The following is a 22,433-nucleotide window of genomic DNA, read 5'->3' on the forward strand; positions in this document are numbered from 1 at the left end:
ATTCAAGTTCATGTGTGACATGGGAGTAAGGTACTAAAGCAAATTGTCCATGGTTATAGTGGATTTTAGAGACAGAAAGACCATAACCCCTATTGTTAATTCAACCTCTTTTATTCTCAAATGATACTAGTATATTTAGAATAAGGTATAACTAACTTGACCGTAAAAGGATGTGGCTTTCAGCCAAAATAGGAAGTCTTGGAGCACTCAAAATAGTAACTCTGCCTCCTCACCTCTAGTTCCTCTCAATTCCTAAACTCAAGCAAGTAGTTTCGGATTCCCAAGAAACAAAAAGAGTAGGGAAGAAAAAAAAAAAAAAAAAATCAAAAAACAAAACACACCTTTCATTTTCAGACTCCATTTTCCTTGACCAAGATCCAAACATTGCTCAACTTTTTTAAACATCAAACCCGGAAGGAACAGAAAACGGACAGCAGAAAAAGAGAGTAAAAACATGAAGTGAGACACAGAGAGAGAGACAGAGAGAGAGAGATCAAATTCCACATCTTGTCTTGGATGTTTAAGTCATGGGAAGAAGAATTCCTAGTGATGAGAACTTGTTAATACATCCAGAATTCTCATTCTCCCTACTTGCCATAGGGATGGTCGCAACAATTGCAATGATCACAGCTCTATGTGGTGTCCGGTCAAGGAAAAAGTCATCACCTCTTTCCTCACCACCTCTTAATAAAAAAGAAGAAAATTCAGTAGTGTCTAACTCAGCATCCTCTACAGTGACAATAACATCTTCAAAAGCTGCAGAACCAGTAGAATTAGAGGATAGTTCACATAACAAAAAACCACAGATCAAAGAACTTCCCCTTCCACCATCAATGAAGCCAATAAAAGAGTCTCATTCTTGCAATCTCATCACAAAGTCCTCGTCCGAGAGAAGACTGCCGATGAGTTTAAGCATGAAACTGCCAAGAAGCTTGTCAACGGCAAAAAGGGAAGAAAATCGAAGAAAGGAAGAAAATCATCAACAAAAGAAAAGGGATTTGAACTCGGAAGACACAGTTTGGATGAAGACAATTATCTTAGGAGAAAAATGTAAAGTACCGGCAGAGGATGATGCTGCTGTAATTTATGATGGCAAGGGAAATAGAATCTCAGCATACCACCCTAAGACCCCAAGTATGTTCTCTTTGTCTAGGCAATGCTCGTTCAAAGATCCAGATAGTTCTTGACCATAGTAAAGAGTGGAAAATGAAAGAACAAAAAGGAACATCTAGGAATGGGAGAAGAATTTCCTGATTCATTATATCATTACCGTGTCATATGCCGGTAAATAGATTTTTTTCTTTTTTTAAACTTTTCATTATTTTTTATGAATACGGATGTTTTGATATGATAATAGAGTGACTTCATTCATTAGCAGAACAATCTTATCTGCGAATTGAGAATGTAGGACATTGAGGCTACCAACTTATGCTACAGCCTCATTACAGCAATAAGCTGAGTGAAATATCAACTAGATTATTTAATTATGCCATAAGTGTATATTCTAGTTTCAGAAGTCATGAGTTCAAGCCAACCTTTATTGCATGGCTGTGTCTTTTGGAGCAAAGGTTGGGACAAGTTTGATGCATTTTACTGATGTACTTGTACAAACTTACGTCTCACCCCCTTTTGCCCCTTTCTTTCTGAATTTCTACTAAACTACAGCAAGTACCAACTATTTTTGAGTATATGATTATTGGCACTAATTATGAGAAAGTTATAATCAAAAGCTTCACCTAGCATTCTTTAGGGAACCATAAACTGTATGCAAAACAAAGCTGTGGCATTGATATCCACATTTAGACAAATTTTTGCATAGTTGAAATATTCAAGCTCTTGGTATACGATCAACTGAAAATTTCGTTAAGCTGCATCAACCTTATTCCATACTTAAGGAAGAATGAGACCATAGATTAATGATAATATCTCAGGCATTGCACATCCACTAAGGTAATAGGACATGAAAAGGCTTCAGAAACATTATGTTTGAAGTACATGGTAATGATTTTAATTTAAGATTCAGAAACTCTTCAGAAAATATCCTGAGTTATTAGAAAAAAATTTTAAACCAATGTATATAAAATATGTTTCTAGTTTCAGTTACTCAGGAACAATAGAGTGACAGCAAAATAGGCTCTCATAGTTGACTATTGCTGTAAAATCAATTTTTGTCATAAAAAATTGCAACACCAGTTATTTAGGCTACTTTGTGTCCACTATATGTGTACATGAAGTACTCTTTCCTCAATTAAATATCATTACTTATATAAATAAAAATTTTACAACACCAGTTTTAATTCAGTATTATAGAGGTCTTTTTCTTGGAGAAAAAAGGCCTTACATTCTTAAAGTTTAAATGCACCCAGCTCCAATAAGGCCTTCTCCATCAAACTGTGTAACCAATGACTTGATTTTCAGATCATTTTTTGTAGCTTTAGATGTAATGGCACCATAAATTATGATTTACATGAGAGGAAAATGGGGTTTGTCAAACAGCTTCTTGATTAGCTAGTGCTGAAAATTTTCACCATTGCTTAGGCTCATGGACTTGAAGGACTTGATAAAGAACTTGTACATTTTAACAATTCCTACTAGAAGATGTGCCCTTGCCTTCGAGGACACAATTGAAGAGTTTTTCAGCTCTGTCTGTATCTCCTGGACTGCTTTGGGGTTTGCATCAATGGTTTCAGGGGAGTGACTCGATTTATCTAGCACCAGTGTATCTTTGCACCTGTTACTGGCAGAAGCTTGGATTGGCAAATCCCTTGGTTGCCGCAAAGGTTTAGAGCTAGATAGCTGTATAGGTCCAATCATCTCAGGGTTAGATAAAGGTTCATGGCATTGTCAATACAAAAGCTGAGGTACAACAGAAATATAGAGAGAGGAAAAATAACATGCAGCATATAAAACTATGGCAAGGAAAATCAAAAAAGCATTCTATTTTTATTCAACTACTTACATTTGGCTTGTCATATCAAATTAACAGCTTGACTTATAGGCCTGAAATTCAGACTTGCTCAATTGAGGCAGAATAAATAATATGGCAATACTTCATAAGTTTTTCTGGTATTTGAAGAAATTGAATTATAAACTAAAATTCATAGCATATTGTGTAATATTTGTCTCAATACATGAGATTTATGATGAAAATTATTTGTCAAAATCTGTACATAGTTCAACAAATTTTATGAAGTGTGGCTCTAGTGAAACAGATAATTCAACTGTTAGATTTGACAATAGTCACTATAGTCTACCTTAGCATCTTTAGAAACTGCTGAAACCTTTGCAACACTCTTCTGTTCCGGAAATCTTCCAGCACTTCTTTCTTCTCCACCTGCAACAGATTTAACAAAGAAACGTTTTAGTCTCTTACGTGTGATAGGAACACAAATTCATTGATGTATAATGGTGACAACACCAAATATTGGGATTTTAAAAAGAAATAGAGGCGATTCAACTTTCAAGATGGATTTTTTATTTATGAAAATGTATGGTGCAATAAAGCTCTTGATGATTCCATCCCAAGAAAAATTGAAAATACTCATGGGACTATATGCAAAATAAAATATGTATAAGATATTAGGAAAGATAACTATATTGAGAAGACACCTGACTGTCTGTTATAATTGGCAGCAACATGGGTTTCCTGAGTGCTTGTTCCTGCAACATGGCCCTAATGTGAAAAGGAGTCAATTAACAGATTAAAAATGACCCGATGTTATTTTCATTAAGGAATCTAATGAAAGAATTTTTTTTCCATTCGAAAATGCCACTTACAAGAGCTCGAGCAGGGGGAGCAGCAAGCACTGACTGTTGGTACTTCAAAATGGTCCAGTCAAACACATAATCCATTTTTAATCCTGAACAAAGGAAAATATCCAACAACCAAGCCTTAGTCCCAAAATTTTGGGGTCAAATATGGATCTTTAACAGACTAGTCAAGGTTATTGTGAACTACAGAATGTGTACAATTACATCGATACTATAGCTGAAAGGAAAGAGTGAACTATGACTACTAGAGCAACTGCCATACTTAAAATTCTCATTCAATCTTATGACACTATACAAGAAAAGCAGGGATATAATATACAAACCTTCACGAGAAAAAAGGCTTCTGAACATTCTTTTAAGATAACCATAATCTGGCTTAGTATCAAAGTGCAGTGAGCAACAGTAGTGAAAGTAACAAGCAAATTCTATTGGGCAACCATGGCATAAGTCCTGCAGAAAAATCAGTAAAATTTCTAGAAAAGATATCTTAACTAGACGTGTAAACACTAAAGAGATGTAATTGGTAAGTTATTTTTTAAAATAATACCTCAATAGAAGTGGAATCCTTTATTTCTCTAACCTTTTCTGACTTCTTTTTTTGAGTTGCAGCTTTAATTTGCCAAGGAAGACTACCAAAAATAAGAAAAGAGCAAGACGGTTCAAGTTATGCAATGCAATATAGAGTATAGACAATTAAAAAGGTTATGAATCAATATTTACCTTCCCTTTAAGAAATAAATGAGAACATATCCAAGAGATTCTAAATCATCCCTTCTGCTTTGTTCTATGCATGTTAATAAAGACAGTTAGCCATAATATTCAAAGCATCAACTAGGGATCAAACCAGTTACCAATGCTACCAAATACACTAGGTTCATACACAGCCAAAAGAAGAAGAAATAACAGAAACATACGAATGCCATGGTGAGTATTTTTACTGGCAAATCTTTCGGTTCCAACAAAATTCCTATTTTCTCTGCATAGGATGATGACCCTGTTAGACAAAAATAATGGCAGAGGAATGCTTACCATGCATTCTGTAATGATACTAGATACTACAAATTTTACTAAAGAAGCCTTACAAACTGATATGTTACCAATCATAAAATAAGTAATTCAACATTTATTTATTATGTTGTTGAAGCAGCACTCACATTCAATGCCAAATGAGTTTGTACTTTGTAAGCTTTTTGTAGTAAAATTTGTAGTAGTTTTAACATTTTCCTTCCATAATATCAAGCAGATGGTGAGAATAAATGCAAATTTGCTAAGTTGTAATACTAAAATCAACATTAATGCAGATATTATTTCAATGATATATGTTATAACATTTCATATTAAGAGATCAATTGTGGACTGGGGATAATGCTAGTCTGATTGTCTCTTGGTGTGAACATCAGATAAGCTTATCTGAAAATGAAATCAATGCTCCACAAACCTATAAGGAATGTGATTATATGATGAAGGATGTCTATACTTGGTAGCCAGACCAAAATCCACGATGAAGACCTAGATGCAAAACAAAAACCCATTAAGCACATCAACAATATCCTGAAAGTAAATACATCAGGGAAAGTACTAAAATCCTTAAAATGTTAGACCTCATTATCTTTACTTCTCCTTCCCATAATGAAATTGTCCGGCTTGATATCTCGATGTAGATAAGATTTCGAGTGAACAAATTCAATTCTGTCAATCTGACAGGAAGATCAAAGTCACTAGTGATGGTTTGGAAAAGTAGACTTCAAAACAGAATTAAGTACAAACTGGATGCAAACTTACCATCTGATCTGCAAGCATGAGAACAGATTTTAAAGACAGTTTATTACCACAAATCTTTAATAGTTCTTCAAGGTTCTCTCCCAATAAATCCATGGCAAGAACATTATAATTTCCATCAACACCGGACCATTTAACATTTGGAATTCCAGCTGCCAAAGATGACAGTTATTAGACGTTAAACAAAGGAGTTAGAACAAATGAACATAATTTTCTAATTAAGATTAAAAATAAAAACCAAAAATTGAAATAAGGCCAACTGGAAAAAAGGCAATAGATTGTTTAATCAGTAGCATACTTCCACCCTGTAGTATTTTGTACACTCTTGACTCATGCATAAGCTGGGGGTGTTTAGTCTCGACATGTTCCTGAGGATAAGAAAGTGCAGCCTTTTAGTATTATTAACAAACAGCTAGCATCAGCCCTTAATCGATTGAAGCAAGTATAAGCTCACTCATTTGCATATTAATATCAATACTTAAAATTAAAATACGAGTGAAAACGTTTCTTTGTCAGTTGTAGTGCAGCAAACCACTCACATGCTTTACGGCAACCTCTTCACCTGTAAGGACATCAGTACCTGCAACATGTAAACCATCCCATTATTAACATCAAGCCCCTGTTGATCTATCATATGAGATTATATATAGCTTGGTACTAATCAATAGTCCACGTTTAGCTTCCCTATTGCTTCCTATTCCATGTATTGATAAGTTTCCTTTGCCACATATCGTTAGGCATGAAAAACTTACAATGATGCAAGTGTACAACTCTCTCATTTAAAAATATTTTGTAGTTTGGTGTTAGCTAAATTAGAATCACACAAATAAGAAATTAAAAACACCCACATAAGAACATTCACATAAAACAGAAAATTTAATGTGGTTCAGCCAAAACCCGTTCCTACATCTAGGTACAGACAACACCAAAATCCGTTGTTACTGTTATGGATATTACAAAAAAAAGACAAAACTCTTAATCATTAGGGCAGAACCATCAAACTACTATCCAAAGTCACTTGTGAATGCCAAATTACTTCTTTATCAAGCAAAACACCCTTTTCTTTTCCACACCAAGGGAAATCAAACAAGTAACCAACTTAAATTAAGTTAATTGTTCAAAGTTCGTAAACATTAACGAACAAGACAATAAAATTTTATGGTACAAAAAGTAATTAGTACAGACCATGGAATATCACCCCAAAAGAGCCGCTTCCAATCTTTGGACCGAGTTTGTACTTGTTCGAAATAGAAGGCTCCATTCAGTAGCTAGCTGACAGAACCAATCTTAAAGAATGTATCAAGTAGTGGTGCAGTACTATATATATATATATATATATATATTTTTTTTTATTTGTATAATTAGTGCAACGTTAGACTTAGGGTTGAACTCAAGGGTTTAGTGCAGTTCATGTAACGATTTTGAGGCAATTGTAGTGGAGATCTGTGTCCAGATAGAAGAGAAGAGAGGAGAGAAGACAAGGGGTAGAAGATCCTCTCGTATCTCCATGGAATGAATGTTACTCATGTTTTGTGTTACGGTGTCTGTGTTAGGACAACAACAATATTGTAGGGTTTCTGGCAAGCCAGGGTTTTACTTGTGTTTTTTGGAGTGTACATGGAGGCGCTCGTCTGCTATATAATTGACCTTTGTCTTTGTGTGGATCTTCAAACTCAATTATGTGTCTTCTTAATTTTATTTCTTTTCTTTTTTTGTTGAGAAACCACAAGTAATTTATATTAATATCTACGAAAAGAAACAAGAGTACGTGCCAAACTTAATTTTTATTATTATCATTATTATTATTTTATTTTTTAGAAAGGCCAAACTTAATAATTAAGTTATTACACTTAATCAAGGATATCGCAAAACAAAGTATGAACAAAAACATTCATATTTGGAAATTAATACGTTCATATGAATTTGTAATTCTCGAAAATTTCATCAAACAAGCAATCAAATTTTCAAGAATTATAGAGATTTAACCATTCATTCATTCATATACTAAATTCCAAAGCAACGAATACAACATAAAAAGAAAAGAGGGAAAGAAAATTTTTCTTTGATTCGCCTCTCCACCTCTATAGGTGGTAAAATATTAAGGCAAGTAATGAGCTAGCTACCACGACATATTATTCCATGCAACCAATGAAATGCAGGTGTTCAACAATGGGAAGTAAAACTGAAAATTAAGAAAGAAAGTGTAGAGCAGAAGTCGAACACATACAACACCTTTTATATATATATATATATATATATATATATATATATAAAATGTGAAATCCTTTATGTGCAGAGGGAAAAAAACCACGAAGGCCAGTCAAGGAGAATGCACTATGAACCGATAAAATATTACTCAAGTGTTGCATCACAATGGAATGGTATCCAACTATGTTGCTTAAGTGTCATATTGTGATTGGTACATTTACTTTTTTCCTTAACAATAATATCATGATAATTCCATGTATAAGAGCATTCACAGCAGTAGAGCTAAAAATTTAGATATTTGGCACCACAAAAAAGTTACTTTATCTATTTTACCTACTCACATGGTGCAGCAGTGAATTTATTTTAGTTTTCAATACAATAAAATAATATAAACATCACAAGAAAATAATATATCTACTACAATAAAATAATATATCCACACCAATTTCCCAAATTTTCTTAGAGTTTCTTGGTAGCCAAACATAGCAACCCACACCCAACACAGCACAAACATCCACCACCACCACCACCACCACTACCACCAGTCTATAGTAGGAAAAAAAAAAAAAAAAAAAAAAAAAACCACCAACCCAAATCCTTAATCTTTTTCCTCAACCCAGACCAAACAAAATCACCAACCGAAGACAAACCCAGCACAAACCAAAGACAAACCCATGCGTTGATGTTGCCCATGCTGTCAACATCCTTGCCGATGCTTTGGTTTCCGATTACGCTACATCTCTCTCTTGGCTTCGATCTCATCGCTCTACCCGTACATCTCTCTCTCTTGGCTTAGGACTTGGGGCTTGGGTCAGCAAAAGGGGTGGGTCGAAGCTGGGCAGGCGAGTTGGGTTTATGGCGGCGTGGGTCAGGGGGGCGGCGGCATGAGAGGTCTAAAAGTTGAGAGAGAGAGAGAGAGAGAGAGAGAGAGAGAGAGAGAGAGTTGAGAGCTGTGAGAGTTTTGAGAAGAAAGATTATTTTTTAATCTGGGCTGGAATAAATTTTTTTTTTATTTATTTTTTTTTATAGCTCTTAGCTACAGTGCACAGCCATAGGTAGTTGTGCACTGTAGCAATGAAACTAAAAAAAAATACCTTTAGCTCCACTGTTGTATGGTTGTTTTTTGTGTTTTAGTGAAGCTAAAATAGTTATATAGTTATTTGGCTGTACTGCTGCAAGTGCTCTAGGTGTTGAAATTCAATTACAAATTAACACTCAAGCATATTATGAAATTATGTGTGAGTTTGGATGTGTCTATAGACAAATAATATATTTGGATTTACTGCAAATTAAAGCTGAAATAGCTATTGTGTGGTGTAATTATATTTTTAATGTGAGAGAGAAAATTTAAAAGGTAAAAAAAATAATTATGATTTAAGAGTTGAGATAAAAACTTAAAAGTGAACTCTTAATTTTCAATATTTACCCTTGAAAGACAATTACACATACATCAAATCTCAATCCATGCATGATAGATATTGGGCTAGTGCTCTGCCTTTTTTTTTTTTTTTTTTTTTTTAAGGGGGTGGGGGGGAAGTTGTGGGGGGTAATGGGGAGGAACTCTATTATGACAAGTTTCTCAAATATAGCTTTTGGTGCTATGTGCCATTCTAAATGGCACAAGAGTAATAATAGTCACATATTCAATATATAAGGCAAAACTTAGGTACGGTACTTTAGGTTCCTTATTTAAAATTTTGACATTTGTCCAATTTAACAACCCAAACAAATGGCATTAAAACTAAAAATTCTTTTTCTTTTTTCCCTTCTTCCTTCTTTTTCCTGTACTGCAACTGCAAGAGAACCCATGGCTTCAAATCTCCAGTTGCCTCTAATTGATGAAGCTAAAATGAAGATAATAAAGGGAATTCTGAATACCAATCCAAAACTCAGAAGCTAAAATGCAGAAACAAAGCTAAAATGAAACTAAAATGCAGAAACAAATAGGAAAGATCAAAAAATCAAAAAATAAAATCCAAATCTACTGGGTTTCAAACCAAAAAACAGACCCTTCTCCCTCATTTTCTCAGTAACCAAACAAGAAAGATCAAAAAATAAAAGCCAGATTTACTGGGTTTCAAACCAAAAAATGAACCCTTTTCGACTATACTTGAAACTTCCACACTCTTAACATCAACAAAGCCATCGTCACAACCTCTTTCATTATTTTGTCCAGAGAGAGAGAGAATCATAGATCAGAAAAGAAGAAAGGAAACAGATACACACACACTGAGAGAGAAAGAAAGAATCATAGATCAAAAAAGAAGAAAGGAAACATACACACACACCAAGAGAGAAAGAGTGAGAGATATGAGATATTCTTTTCTGTTTTTTTCTTTTTTTGGGTTTTGGGTTTCGAAGAGAAGGGTCATGGGTGGTTTGGAAGAGAGAAGTTTTGGGTTTGGAAGAAAAGCTATTCGCAGTATAGGAAAAAGAAGGAAGAAGGAAAAAAAAAAATTTTAACGCCATTTGTTTGGGTTGTTAAAATGGATAGATGTCAAAATTTTAAGTAGGGAATTTAAGGTTCTGTACCTAAGTTTTGCCCTAATATATATACATTATCATATGAACTGAAATCGTTTTTTAAAAACACAATTTTACAAGGAAATATTTATAGATTGTTTAATAAGAATTTCTGAAAAGATATAATGGCAAGTAATCGATTTACCTTTTAAAATAGGCTATTTGCTGTATGTGACTTTGTCAATGTGACTAATGGCTGTATGACCTTTTTTTTTTTTTTTGGGTGAATAATGGCTGTATGACTTTATCAATGGCTCATTGACTTGGAAATTGGAATTTGTACATACGATGGCAAGTCAAAAGATCAACCACGTAAAATAAAAGCAAATATAAGCCATGGAAGCCATGCAATACATGAAAGGCCAGGGTTCCAACAAATTAATTCTCACATCCGAATTAGTTACTAGTGGCATTTTGCCATTAATTTCAAGTGGACATTACCTGTACAACCTTTGTTGTCTTCTGCGAATTATTTATAGCAGTCACGGACATCAATCATGTTCACGTGGATGATGGATGTCACGTTCTTGTTCAACAGAATTAGCTAAAGATTGAAACTTCTTATATAACTGGTTAAAAAAACACCATACATAACCTTATAAGCCAAAGCGTTCGGGTCAATATTGTAACTCAAAATTTAGTTGCTTTCTGCATATAAATCTGCTGTTCTTTTGGTTGGATAAGTAGATTAGCAAATATTCTTGCGCCCATGCATACTTCAGTCAATTGGATCCTTAAAGACAAAGTTTTGTTCGAATTAAGTTGGAAAATTTAGTCTTAACTCATTTCAGATGAATAGTTGAGCCTTTTGGTTGTTCGATAACTAGTTGATTGATTAACATGTATTATATTGACTTTTCAATTTGATTTTTCTTTTCAAATTTGTATTGGACAATTGATTTTATGAATGGTACCTCGTAACTTAATTTGCAAATTGCAGTGGTTTTTGGTAATCATCCTCGTCTCTCTCTCTCTCTCTCTCTCTCTCTCTCTCACACACACACACACATATATATATATATATATATAATATGTTACTTTACTTAATATTTTTTTTATTAAATTAACAATTTGAAATTTTCATAATTGGATTATATGTTTTTATATTCTTAACACGCATACCAAATTTCAATTCAATCGAACTTTATTTACCATTTAATCAATCTTTGATATATAATTTGAAATTATAAAAACTTAAATTTTAAATATTTGATTGATGACATAATTATTGATTTTTTTATCGTTTTGAAATTTTAAAAGTTTAAAAAATATACGAAAATAATGTAATCCAACAATATACTTTTCAAAATTTACATCTAATAAAAAATATTAAATAAAGTAATATTGCTTAAAATTATAAAAAATATATATAAAAAATAAATAAATAAATAAATAAATATATATATATGATATGTTACTCTACTTAATATTTTTTTTATTAAATTAATAATTTGAAATTTTCATCATTGGATTATATGTTTTTATATTCTTAACTCGCATACCAAAGTTTGATTCAATCAAACTTTATTTACTATTTAATCCATCTTTGATATATAATTTTAAACTATAAAAACTTAAATTTTAAATATTTGATTGATAACATAATTATTGATTTTTTATTGTTTTGAAAGTTTACAAGTTTAAAAAATATATGAAAATAATGTAATCTAACAATATACTTTTCAAAATTTACATCTAATAAAAAAAATGTAATATTGCTTAAAATTAAAAAAAAAAAAGTATATATATGTGTGTGTTTGGGGGGGGTGGTGGTGGTGGTGGTTGTGGCTTGTTAAAAGTTGAAAAAAGGAAGAACCCGCACGCATCACATGTGATACAACAAAAATGTAGTTGGAGTCGCTAATCAATTTTTGGATAAATAATATAGAAGACTAGAGAAAAAGGAGGAGGAGGGCTCTAGATTCTACAGTATCTTAAAGTTTACTTTTGAAAAGCTAACAAGTAGTTGGGAATGGCATGGCTAAGGCTAACTTGCAATATATTAAAATGTGTGGTAGAAACCTACTAAGATTTTAATTGGTGAATATTGGAAAAATAATGAAGAGGAGAGAAACGGATAAGGTTCAATATTAAAGTTTACTTTGAAAAGCTGATTGTTATCTCGTTCTTTAACTCACTTAGATTTTAAATTTTGTGTATGTATTCATATTATTAGGTATTTTTAAATAAAACTAAAATATATGAAGTATTTCATTTATCTTATATTATATAAAAATATTGTGGGGCTAGGGAACTTGGCGACCCTGGCCCGCTCTATGCTGAGCCCAAGGCCCGAGCTGAGGAAAGAAATGTCTGAGGACATGCGCTGAGAATCCAAATGGTCTAGAGATGTTGCCGAGGACGATTCTGTCCTCGGCGTTCCAGACTCTAGTGGGAAAGAATGGCACACCATCAAAGGCAGCCTCCCAGAGCATTCTCCTAAGAAAGGACGAGTATAGCAGGACGCACACGGGGGTATGGAGTGGGAGCAGTTTAAGGAAAAACTGTCACCTCCGTATTTAATGCGCCCAACTAACGTCCTGGCCGCATTAATGGTGAAAGGACCCTTGAACAGTATGGCCTTGGTTGCCGCAAATCATAGAAGGTCTGGAAAGGTGGCTGATGAGACGAACACTCGAGTAATGGCTTGCACAATCAACAAATGGAGGGTTAGGATCGACTGGAAAGAAGTATATAATGGGAAAGACCCCCCAAGAATGAGGGATCGCGAGAAAGGGAGAAGAAGAGAGAAAAAGGAGAAAACGGTAGTAGTTTGCATGGTCTTGAAAACCCACGAGAACCTGGTACTGGAAGTAGAAGAAGAAGAACATCAAGTTCCTCGGACGAGACACTCGGGGACCACATTCCAGACTCGAACCCATTTCCTCATTGGTCCGTCCACACCCAACCATGTATTGTGATTGTGGTTTAGACCAACACCTAGTTCTTAGGCCCACTCTCTAAAAATTCATTGTATTGGGCCAGTTGGGCTTGAGACCTTTCGTCCAATAGGAAGAGCACTCAAAACCAACACCCTACAAATATTATGACAAATAGTTTTATAGAATTTCCAAGAATAAATCAAAAACAAGGTTCCATAAATCTTTACAAGATTCTTAATCAAATAGAACTTAGCATATATACATGCTTACAAATTCAAAACATGGCTACATAAAAAAATAATAAAAATAAATAATGTTTTGGCATATGATGTCTTACATCCATAATCTTGACCATATTCTTAAACAAATAGAAAATCAAATATTGAGCCATCATTTTGAGTTAAAATCCTGTCTTAAAAAAACATTTATTTCTTAATCAAATAGAAGTATAGAACTTAGCATGCTTTATGCTTAGAAAATAAAATATAAAGTCATTGTCTAGCATCAAATCCTACCTAAACAAAAATCGGAAAGAAAAAAGATGTTTTATCTCTATAAAACTTTATGAGATTCTTAATGGTATGCTTAGAAAAAAGAATACAAGCCATCATCCAGGTTTAATTCATGTTTTGATATAATATTAAAAAATCAATCGTTATATAGTAGAAGGATTTGGATTGGGTCCATTATCCAATTACACCAAATGATGACATCTCCGACAATAATAACATATGGTATCATCTGGATGGGTTCAATCCAACTTACCTATATATAGGTTTCAATTTATACTATACTTATATAATTTTTTTTCATAAATTACAAATTATATCCCTAAAGTTTGGAAATATTTAGATTTTATATCTTGAAGTTTCAAAATTTAAAATTTATTCTTAAAAAATTTTATTTCGTCTGCATCAGCAACTCTTTCATCCACACTTTTCGTTAAGTATTACATAAACTTGCCACATGTGTTCAGTTTATTCAATAAAATCATGCCACGTCATTTTTATTATGTCATGTCATTTTTAATTATTTAAAATTTTGTAAGTTGCAAAAATGACGTGACAACATTTTATTGGATAAACTAAACAAGCATATCAAACTTATGTGATAGAGAGGTTGCTAATGTAAGTTAAATAAAACTTTGTTGAATAAAATTCAAATTATGAAATTTCCTATTAATATGCATGGTTTGCATTTTAGCTTTTTATTTTATTTTATTTTTAGAGGGTGATGGTCCACCATAGTCAATAAACCTTGTACTGTATCACGGTTCCACAAAGAAAAAACCCCCTTTGAATTCGCAATTCAGAAGCGCGTTCAAACCGAAAGATACACAGAAAATAGAAAAAGACGAACAAATTTCGTCGAGAAAGAAACCTCAAGGAAACCTCCTCCTTCCAACGCCGAAGGAGAACAGGTACTTTCTCTTCATATTCGCATACCTGTTCTCCTACAACAAAAAGCTTTCATCTTTGATAGGTTCTCTTCTCCATATTCGATCCAATTCCTCAATAAATTTCATTACTTTGATGTGGGGATCGATCATTTGGTCTTAGATTCAACTGGGTATTCCTTAGATTGAAGGGTTATCAAGTATATGCTCAGACTTGTGGCTATTCGGATCAAAATCTGCAATAATCTCAGGTTTTTTTTCTTTTTCCAAAAGGGTGTTGATGATTTTGCTTTAAATTGGTGGGATTGGTGTTTTAATCAAAAGGGGTTGCTGATATTTGATCTGGGTCTTTGTGGTTTGGGTGAAATATTTGATTGACACTGATAAACGTTAAGTTGGTTATGGTTGTTGTAATTGAAGGAAGGGTTTTGGATATTTGATCTGCCTAAGCCAGGTTCTGTGTGCATGTTGATGTATCATACTGTCATTGGGAAGAAGGATCGGCTTGTGAACGTGCCCACCTGGTTTCTGGGTGCTCTCAGGCCATTTTGCCTGCCCATTGAACAAAAGGCCTTTTCATTTTGCGTTCCTAGAGATAGATGGGATAGGGAGTTCTTTAAGCTGCAGGGTGGCTAAGTAGAATTTGTCAAATTTACGGAGTTTTTTGGTAGTGAAATTGTTTTTTTGAGTGATTTGAGATGGATTCCTCGCAAGGATCGGTGTTGTCTTCAAATGTGGCAGGGCTAGTTGATGGTTCATCAGCTCAAGGAGAGGTGTCTTACCTTGATGGTATTCCTATTTATGTCAAGGAGCTTATTGCTGGAGGTGCTGCTGGTGCATTCGCTAAGACTGCAGTTGCACCCCTGGAACGGATCAAAATACTCTTGCAGGTGAAGCATACAAACAAAAAAAAAATGTTCCCATTCTCAAGATCTTTTCATTTTTTTAATGAATATAATTAGATATAATGGTTCTACATGACTTGCTGTATCTTATAGATATGCTCACACGCACCTGATGAATTTTGGACCCCTAAACATGCTAGGCACTTGGGTATTGAACCTATAACCTCATCTTCCACCTTGCTTCTTACAAGGGGAGGAGGTGCCATTTGAGCTAAAGCTAATTGGCACCAAAAATATTACCATTAAGTTAACTTAACTTCAAAACAAACTATGGAGAATGCAACTTAAGCTACACCAAAATTCGGATGATGTTATTTAGAATGTGGATGGTTGGGGGTATGTGAAGAGGTAACCATTATAGTTATTTTGGATAGAGTTTTTATCAAGTGGTTGGGGGCCTTGGAGTGGGATTAAGTATAGTTGTTAATATAGGGGTTTGAAATTATTAGGCATGGAATAATGTGGAAAGAATAAAAAGTTGTAGTATATATTTGGAGAGTGGGAGAATCTGTGGCCAATAAACTCTGGCTCAAATCACACGTCCTCCTCCTCTGAGAATGGATAGAGGATCAGGTCAAGGTTCAAAACCCATTCGATGTGTTTGTAACTTATCAATATCAAAATAAACAAATAAATGAAATAGTTTGGGAGAAGTAATGTGTTTAAATAATAGAGAAAGCAATGCCGAATATGTATGATCATTTGACAGGATGAACAGTTTTGCTTGTAGTTTGGAACTTTGTTATGATTGTAACGATTTTTGTGTCTGATTTTGGAGCTATAAATTATATGGGTATCATTTGGAATTTGGTTTATTTAAGGAAATAATAATAATAAAAAAACAATAGGACCATGGATGATGTACAACCATGAGAGGCCAGAAGGTTAACAAACAGGGTAGCTTTAAAAACATAGGTAAGGAAGTCGCCAAGTTGATTGAGATTTTTGCCTACCTGTAATGGCAATGAATGACAGAATTAGGTAATGAGGGATAAGGTAATTTGATTAAGTTTAAAGATGTGAGAAGGATGGAAGGTACGATTGAAAGTTTGTTGATTTTGCAATACGACAGGCTATCATAGCATAAGCTCACAATAGGCTTAAATCTAAATGTAGGATGGCAAAAACCATATGTATAGTTGTCCCCAAGTATTGGGAAGGCTTTTTTTTGGCTCGAAAGGGAAAGCAACTAATAGGTGAGTTATTTTATCATATTTGGAGTAATTTGATTGAGGACCATTTGGACTCAGAGAAGTTGTGCTATTAATGGGAGTTTGGCTACTCTTGAGGAGGTTAGTCTCCCTTCCTATAAAATGCATTTGCTTCACTTGACGGTTCTTTCTCTACTTTTTTCCTTCTTTTTTTTGTTTCCTCCTCTGTTTCTCTACTTATCTCAATCTTTTAGATTTTTTACACAGTAAGCAGTCAATGTCCCTTTCAGTATTTTCTTTCCGTACACTTCTGCATGCGTTTTTCAACGCAGTATCTAATAAGGAGGACTGATTAGGAGTTGCAGTTTGATTTGTAGTTTGAGTATGATTAGAATTTTGTTAAAAGTGATTATTCATACAAACTTGATACATAAAGTGAATTTTTTTTACATGCTATGATTAATTTTAGTATGTTATAATAAGTATTAAAGCTTGTTTTGAAGCTTGAAGCCTGGATTTATCATTAAAAACTAAAATCTAGTGCTTCATACTTTTCTTTTTTTTAAAATTCATAATTTTTTTCCAGAATTTCTTAACTGTATTTTTCTGTGTGGGGATATTTACAGACCAGAACAGAGGGATTCCACTCTCTTGGGGTGTTTCAATCTTTGAAGAAGTTACTGAAGCATGAAGGTTTTCAAGGATTCTATAAGTAAGTTCACACTCATTAAATTCAATCATTTATTATATCTATCCCACAATAACGTATTCTAGCTTATACTTGTATGTATTTTAGAGGAAATGGAGCAAGCGTCATTCGTATCATTCCTTATGCAGCCTTGCATTTCATGACTTATGAACAGTATCGGTGTTGGATCCTGAACAACTATTCTGCCTTAGGAACAGGGCCCCTTATTGATCTTCTAGCTGGTTCAGCAGCGGGAGGAACTGCAGTTCTATGCACATATCCTTTAGATCTGGCTCGTACTAAACTTGCTTATCAGGTATATATCTTACATAATAATGATGAAACATATGGTCTTATCTGAATGAGGTGGAGTATCTATGGCATAGTGTGAATTTGTAGTTATTAAATGTAAATTAACTGATGTTTCTTGTTTACTTATCAAAAAACTGATATGTTTCTTGTTTAGGATTGTAGTTAACGCTACTAAAGATTTTTCTTTGTGAGTTGTTATCTAATTTCTTATGCTTTCCTCCACATTAGTTTAAAATATGAGTATTAAATATTCATCTAATTTGTTTTTATATGTGCCAATATATAGAGTTTACCTCCAAATTAGTTTGATGGAAAATTCCTCCAACACACTACGTGGCAATTCAAACGACCATCCACATGTAGTTTTAGTCACATGACCTATTTAATGAGCCACATTATTTAATACATGTGGATGGTTTTAAGAATCACCACGTAATGGATTGGAGGAGATTTCTCCAAACTTGTGACTATGTCCTAAGAAAAAAATGTTGTAATGTTTTTGAAAGTTTATTTAAAATATCTTGCATAATAATTTTCTTATGCTATATTTTGTTTGCTTTCTATATTTTTCAAACATGTTTTGTGAAGGATTTGATTCATATATATATTTTTAATAAGTAATAATATATATTAAAAAAAAAAACAAATACATAGATTTTTTTGGTTTAGGGAAGTGAGAAACTATGGGTTTGTTTAGATATCGCTTATTGCTAAAAACTGAAAACTTATTGCTGAAAACACTATAGCAAAATAATTTTTAAATGTATGAATAGTGTCGTGGGACCCAGTTTTAAAGCAAAATTTGCTAGATTCCGTACTTGCTAGTCCCGTGAACATGGGACTCAGGGAAACACAAATGCAGACTACAAAAAAGCAGTAGGCAAACGCACACTATGTGAAGCTCTCTATCAAGATGTTTCTTATAACTTATTCATGATCTGCTTGTCTTACCTTTGATGATGTGCTCACAGATAATTTGGGTTAGTGTAAATGCATAGTAGTTCAGTGTTTAGATGACTATTTAAATATGTTAAGCTGTTTGGGAATTTTATGTGGAGTTTCTGGTTCTTTTTCATCTTCTGGTTGATTGTTCCATAGTTAAAATTGTCATTATTTGATGCATTTTTACTTTTGTATTTAATTCTTTATGGTTTTGTAGGTTACTGACACTAGAGGAAGTTTTAATTATGGAATGAAAAGCAATCATGCTCAACCTGCATATAATGGCATAAAAGATGTACTTAGAAGCGTTTACAAGGAAGGGGGTGTGCGTGGACTTTATCGCGGTGTAGGTATGTATGTGCTACATTGTTGTGTCCGTTACCTTACAGTGTGGTGAGCCATTACATGGCATTTATGAGTATTGAAAGGTTTTTTTTTTTTTTTTTGGTTTGAGGGTGGGGGCAATTGCCTTTTTTTTCCCCCCATTTTATAGCTGAGCTCCATAATTATCCTTGTCAAAGTTGTTTGTCATTTTTCCCCTCTTTCCCTATGTGATATAAAAAATTGGGTGGTTAATATTCATTAAAAGCTTCCTTTTTTTGAGCAGGCCCAACACTCACTGGAATCCTTCCTTATGCTGGTTTAAAGTTCTACATATATGAGGAACTCAAGAGGCATGTTCCTGAAGAGCATCAAACGTCCATTATGATGCGTCTCTCCTGTGGAGCTCTTGCTGGGTTATTTGGGCAGACCTTCACGTACCCATTAGATGTTGTCAGGAGGCAGATGCAGGTATTGCCTATTACAATCCTTTTACACTGTTGGTAGCAAGGGAGCTGCTTTTTCTTTAACTGACTAAACTCTAGAAGTATTTTCTGGGGCAAGCAAAAGTTGATGCAAGAGGAAGCCATGATGGTAATATAGCTATTAACGTCTCTATGAACCATGTTCTGAGCTCATGGTAGCTAAATGCCAGTGAAAAATTTTAGGGTTTCTGTCAGAAGACGTTTTTTTTTTTTTTTTTACAGCAAGCCACATGGTGAACAGGCCAGGGTTGCTGTTTTATTAATAATTGTATACGTATACTATCTCCCTCGGTCTGGTTTTACTCATTGACATTAGCTATATATAAATTTGATTGTAAGCAACATATCAAAGCTGGGGTAGATGCCTAGATTTGACCCTTTAATTGAATGTTTTGACTCATGCTGTATCCAGATTTTCTTAGTTTAGAATGACCAGCAAGGGTGGTTTGCTAATCTCTTAGGAATTGCATGATGGTGAAATAGTAAACTAATCAGCTTGGTACAGGTTTTACAAATCATTTTACGGGTAGTGAACCAATGATAGAGATTTGCTGAAAATTCCAGAGGTCAACTACATGCAATAGCTATCAAAATTATGAAATTATTCCTGATACATGAAGAAATTGGACTGCCAGACTTGAACTTTTTTAAAATTTTAAGGATTAAAACTAATTACTGAACAAGATACAATGTAGTTGCTATACTGACCTCAGGCTGTAGATGAGTATATTTAAAATTAATAATGCATCTCAAGTTTACTTACCAGTGGTTGGCTTGAGCTCAAACGCAACAAGCAAAGAAATAACTTGCACAAAGCTTTTGCGGTCCATTGGCTTGACATTCTTGAAACATTGATGCCATTGTAATTGCTAAATCAAGTTGATACTTTAACATGAGTTACATGGATCTGATGTTTTACATTACTTGTGGGGTGCAATTGCAGGTTGAAAATTTGCAACCTTCATTCCAAGGAAGTGCCAGATATAGAAACACATGGGAAGGTCTTACTACTATTGTTCATAATCAAGGATGGAGACAATTGTTTGCAGGTCTAAGCATTAACTATATAAAGGTAATTGTTGATAGTTACTTTATACAAGCTCTGTCTGGATTTCAGATTGATGCTTTTCAAGATATTGTCTTCTAGTTAAATTCTTCTGTAATTGCTGCACTTTTCTGTGGTTAGCTTTCTAGGATTTCATGTTGGCCAGAATGTGCATTAGCAAATATTAATTGATCTTCTTGAAGCACTGCAACAATGTGGTGTTATGCTCTCACTAAATATATTTCTTACCAAAAAACATTCATGTGCAGAGAGTTGTTCTTTTTCTTATAGTTCAATGATGTAGGTTTGTCTGTCTATGATGTATCTATCATTGATGCTTCAAAGAAGAATTTTAGACACTGATTGCTTAGACCAATCTTTTTAAGGTGTGGAGTACAAGTACATAGACCACTTAAACTGTTAAGAAGAGAATACAAAGTTATTAAGGGTGACCTTGTTTGTGTGATTGGTCTCTTGAAGCACAAGTGTCTTGCTAACAATGATTATAATATGTTCTTAGATTGTTCCTTCTGTGGCCATTGGTTTCACTGCGTACGACATGATGAAGTTTTGGCTCCGCATCCCACCTCGACAGAAGACTCAATCAATATCTGCTGCCTAATTCCTTTGGAATAAGACCATAAATGCAACTTGGTTACATTGGCTGTGCAATGCAGAATGACGACGATCTATAGATGCAAGTAATTAACAAAGGTGTCCTCAAAATGATACTCTGATTGTCTTAGTTAATGATTAATAAGATATGGTGAACTAAGTGGGTCCAAGCTGTAAACTTGGAGTCTTAAGTCTGTTGAGATTCTATTTATATTCAAAGCAGTGTGCTTGTTTTATTGGGGAGGAAAATAATTTTATATGTAAAAATTTGTCCTTTTTAAAGTTGTTTAATCATATGGCTGGAAAAAGCTATTTGATCTTTTCCCAATTGTTATTGAATTAATGTTGTTTGGTTTAAAAGTTATGCTGTGTATCCGAGAGTTAAGCTCTTTTGAATATACACCACTGTCAGTTTCTTTAAGATCTTCTCCCTTCTCCCTTCTCTCCATGTTTGTGTTAAAATACTTAGTATTCTAAAAAAAAAAAATGTTGTTTGGTTTAAACCTTATTTTTGGTAAGTAATTTTTTGGGTTAAAACCATTGCCACAAGATAAATATAGAGAGAATTCAAAATCATATACTGCTGATAGGATACACAAACTTTGATATTTAAAATTGATATGATGAATTGGGAAACTATGAAACAACTTGGGATTGATTGTGACTAGCTCAAAGGCAGCCTGTTATATTTGGGACACCAGCAATTCTGAAGATTTGCCGTCTCATAATTTGTTATTTGGATAGTTTCAATTGTCACATTTTGCTCCTAGATGCATAGATGCTTTTTGGTTTGGTTTGGTTTGTGACACTTCAGTGTTTAGTTCCCTTTAGCTATGTTAATCAGTTTAGTAAACTTTAATTAAATTTGATGAAGTGATTAGAGGGTGTATATATATATATATATATATATATATATATATATATATTCTATGACTCATATATTCTCAAAATTGATACATTTAACCCATCGTATCACAGATTAATTCTCAAATTTAATGGCAAGGCATTTTTCCTTTGCGCCACAAGATAATACACTTGTGAGAAACTCAACACATAAACATTGGTTTAGTGGCTTAAATATATACTTGTGCATGGTTATCTTTTTACTAAGCTTCAGAATGTGATCTATGATTGGACAATTGGATAGACTCTGAGGAGGTGTGAGTCGTGAAGTAGAAATGTTTTTATTTTTTATTTTTTATTTTTTTTAGAAATGTTTTTTTTTTAAATCTGTATTAGAAGGTGATGCATTTGTGTTATTCAAAAGTGGCAACATAAGAAGTTAATGGTCTCTAAAATCCATATTAATATCTATATCTATATAATATCTATAAGCCGAAGTATAGTATTTATTACTGCTATACTCCTATTAAACCACATCAATATAACATTTTGATCCATTCAGTATAG

At 33.6% G+C, this 22,433-nt stretch overlaps 2 protein-coding genes across 2 annotated transcripts; one reads left to right on the forward strand and one right to left on the reverse strand.

Annotated features, from left to right (window-relative positions):
• Nucleotides 1-520: 520 nt before the first annotated feature.
• Nucleotides 521-6,811, reverse strand: LOC115977734 (casein kinase I-like). The gene is made up of 15 exons (XM_031099754.1): nucleotides 6,736-6,811; nucleotides 6,090-6,130; nucleotides 5,849-5,918; nucleotides 5,554-5,702; nucleotides 5,373-5,468; nucleotides 5,210-5,280; nucleotides 4,686-4,747; nucleotides 4,492-4,555; nucleotides 4,319-4,400; nucleotides 4,095-4,221; nucleotides 3,778-3,860; nucleotides 3,610-3,673; nucleotides 3,255-3,334; nucleotides 2,529-2,796; nucleotides 521-756 (listed from the first exon to the last, which is right to left on the reverse strand). Exons 1-15 carry the CDS (start codon nucleotides 6,809-6,811, stop codon nucleotides 521-523), a joined length of 1,569 nt encoding a protein of 522 aa, XP_030955614.1.
• Nucleotides 6,812-14,423: 7,612 nt separating this feature from the next.
• On the forward strand, nucleotides 14,424-21,387 carry LOC115969702 (mitochondrial carrier protein CoAc1-like). The gene is made up of 7 exons (XM_031089356.1): nucleotides 14,424-15,449; nucleotides 17,242-17,327; nucleotides 17,412-17,619; nucleotides 18,775-18,907; nucleotides 19,165-19,349; nucleotides 20,307-20,435; nucleotides 20,929-21,387. Exons 1-7 carry the CDS (start codon nucleotides 15,258-15,260, stop codon nucleotides 21,028-21,030), a joined length of 1,035 nt encoding a protein of 344 aa, XP_030945216.1. The 5' UTR covers nucleotides 14,424-15,257; the 3' UTR covers nucleotides 21,031-21,387.
• The last annotated feature ends 1,046 nt before the right edge of the window (nucleotides 21,388-22,433 follow it).

This window comes from Quercus lobata, chromosome 2 (genome assembly GCF_001633185.2).
Source record: "Quercus lobata isolate SW786 chromosome 2, ValleyOak3.0 Primary Assembly, whole genome shotgun sequence".
Lineage (NCBI taxonomy): Eukaryota > Viridiplantae > Streptophyta > Magnoliopsida > Fagales > Fagaceae > Quercus > Quercus lobata.

Coding starts and splice junctions, on each gene's coding strand:
- LOC115969702 (XM_031089356.1), top strand. CDS start 15,258: ATGGATTCCTCGCAAGGATCGGTGTTGTCTTCAAATGTGGCAGGGCTA. Junction 17,328..17,411: donor GGTTTTCAAGGATTCTATAA/GTAAGTTCACAC, acceptor TATGTATTTTAG/AGGAAATGGAGCAAGCGTCA. Junction 20,436..20,928: donor TAAGCATTAACTATATAAAG/GTAATTGTTGAT, acceptor ATATGTTCTTAG/ATTGTTCCTTCTGTGGCCAT.
- LOC115977734 (XM_031099754.1), bottom strand. CDS start 6,811: ATGGAGCCTTCTATTTCGAACAAGTACAAACTCGGTCCAAAGATTGGA. Junction 5,469..5,553: donor TCATGCTTGCAGATCAGATG/GTAAGTTTGCAT, acceptor TCTTCCTGTCAG/ATTGACAGAATTGAATTTGT. Junction 3,335..3,609: donor CAATTATAACAGACAGTCAG/GTGTCTTCTCAA, acceptor AATCTGTTGCAG/GTGGAGAAGAAAGAAGTGCT.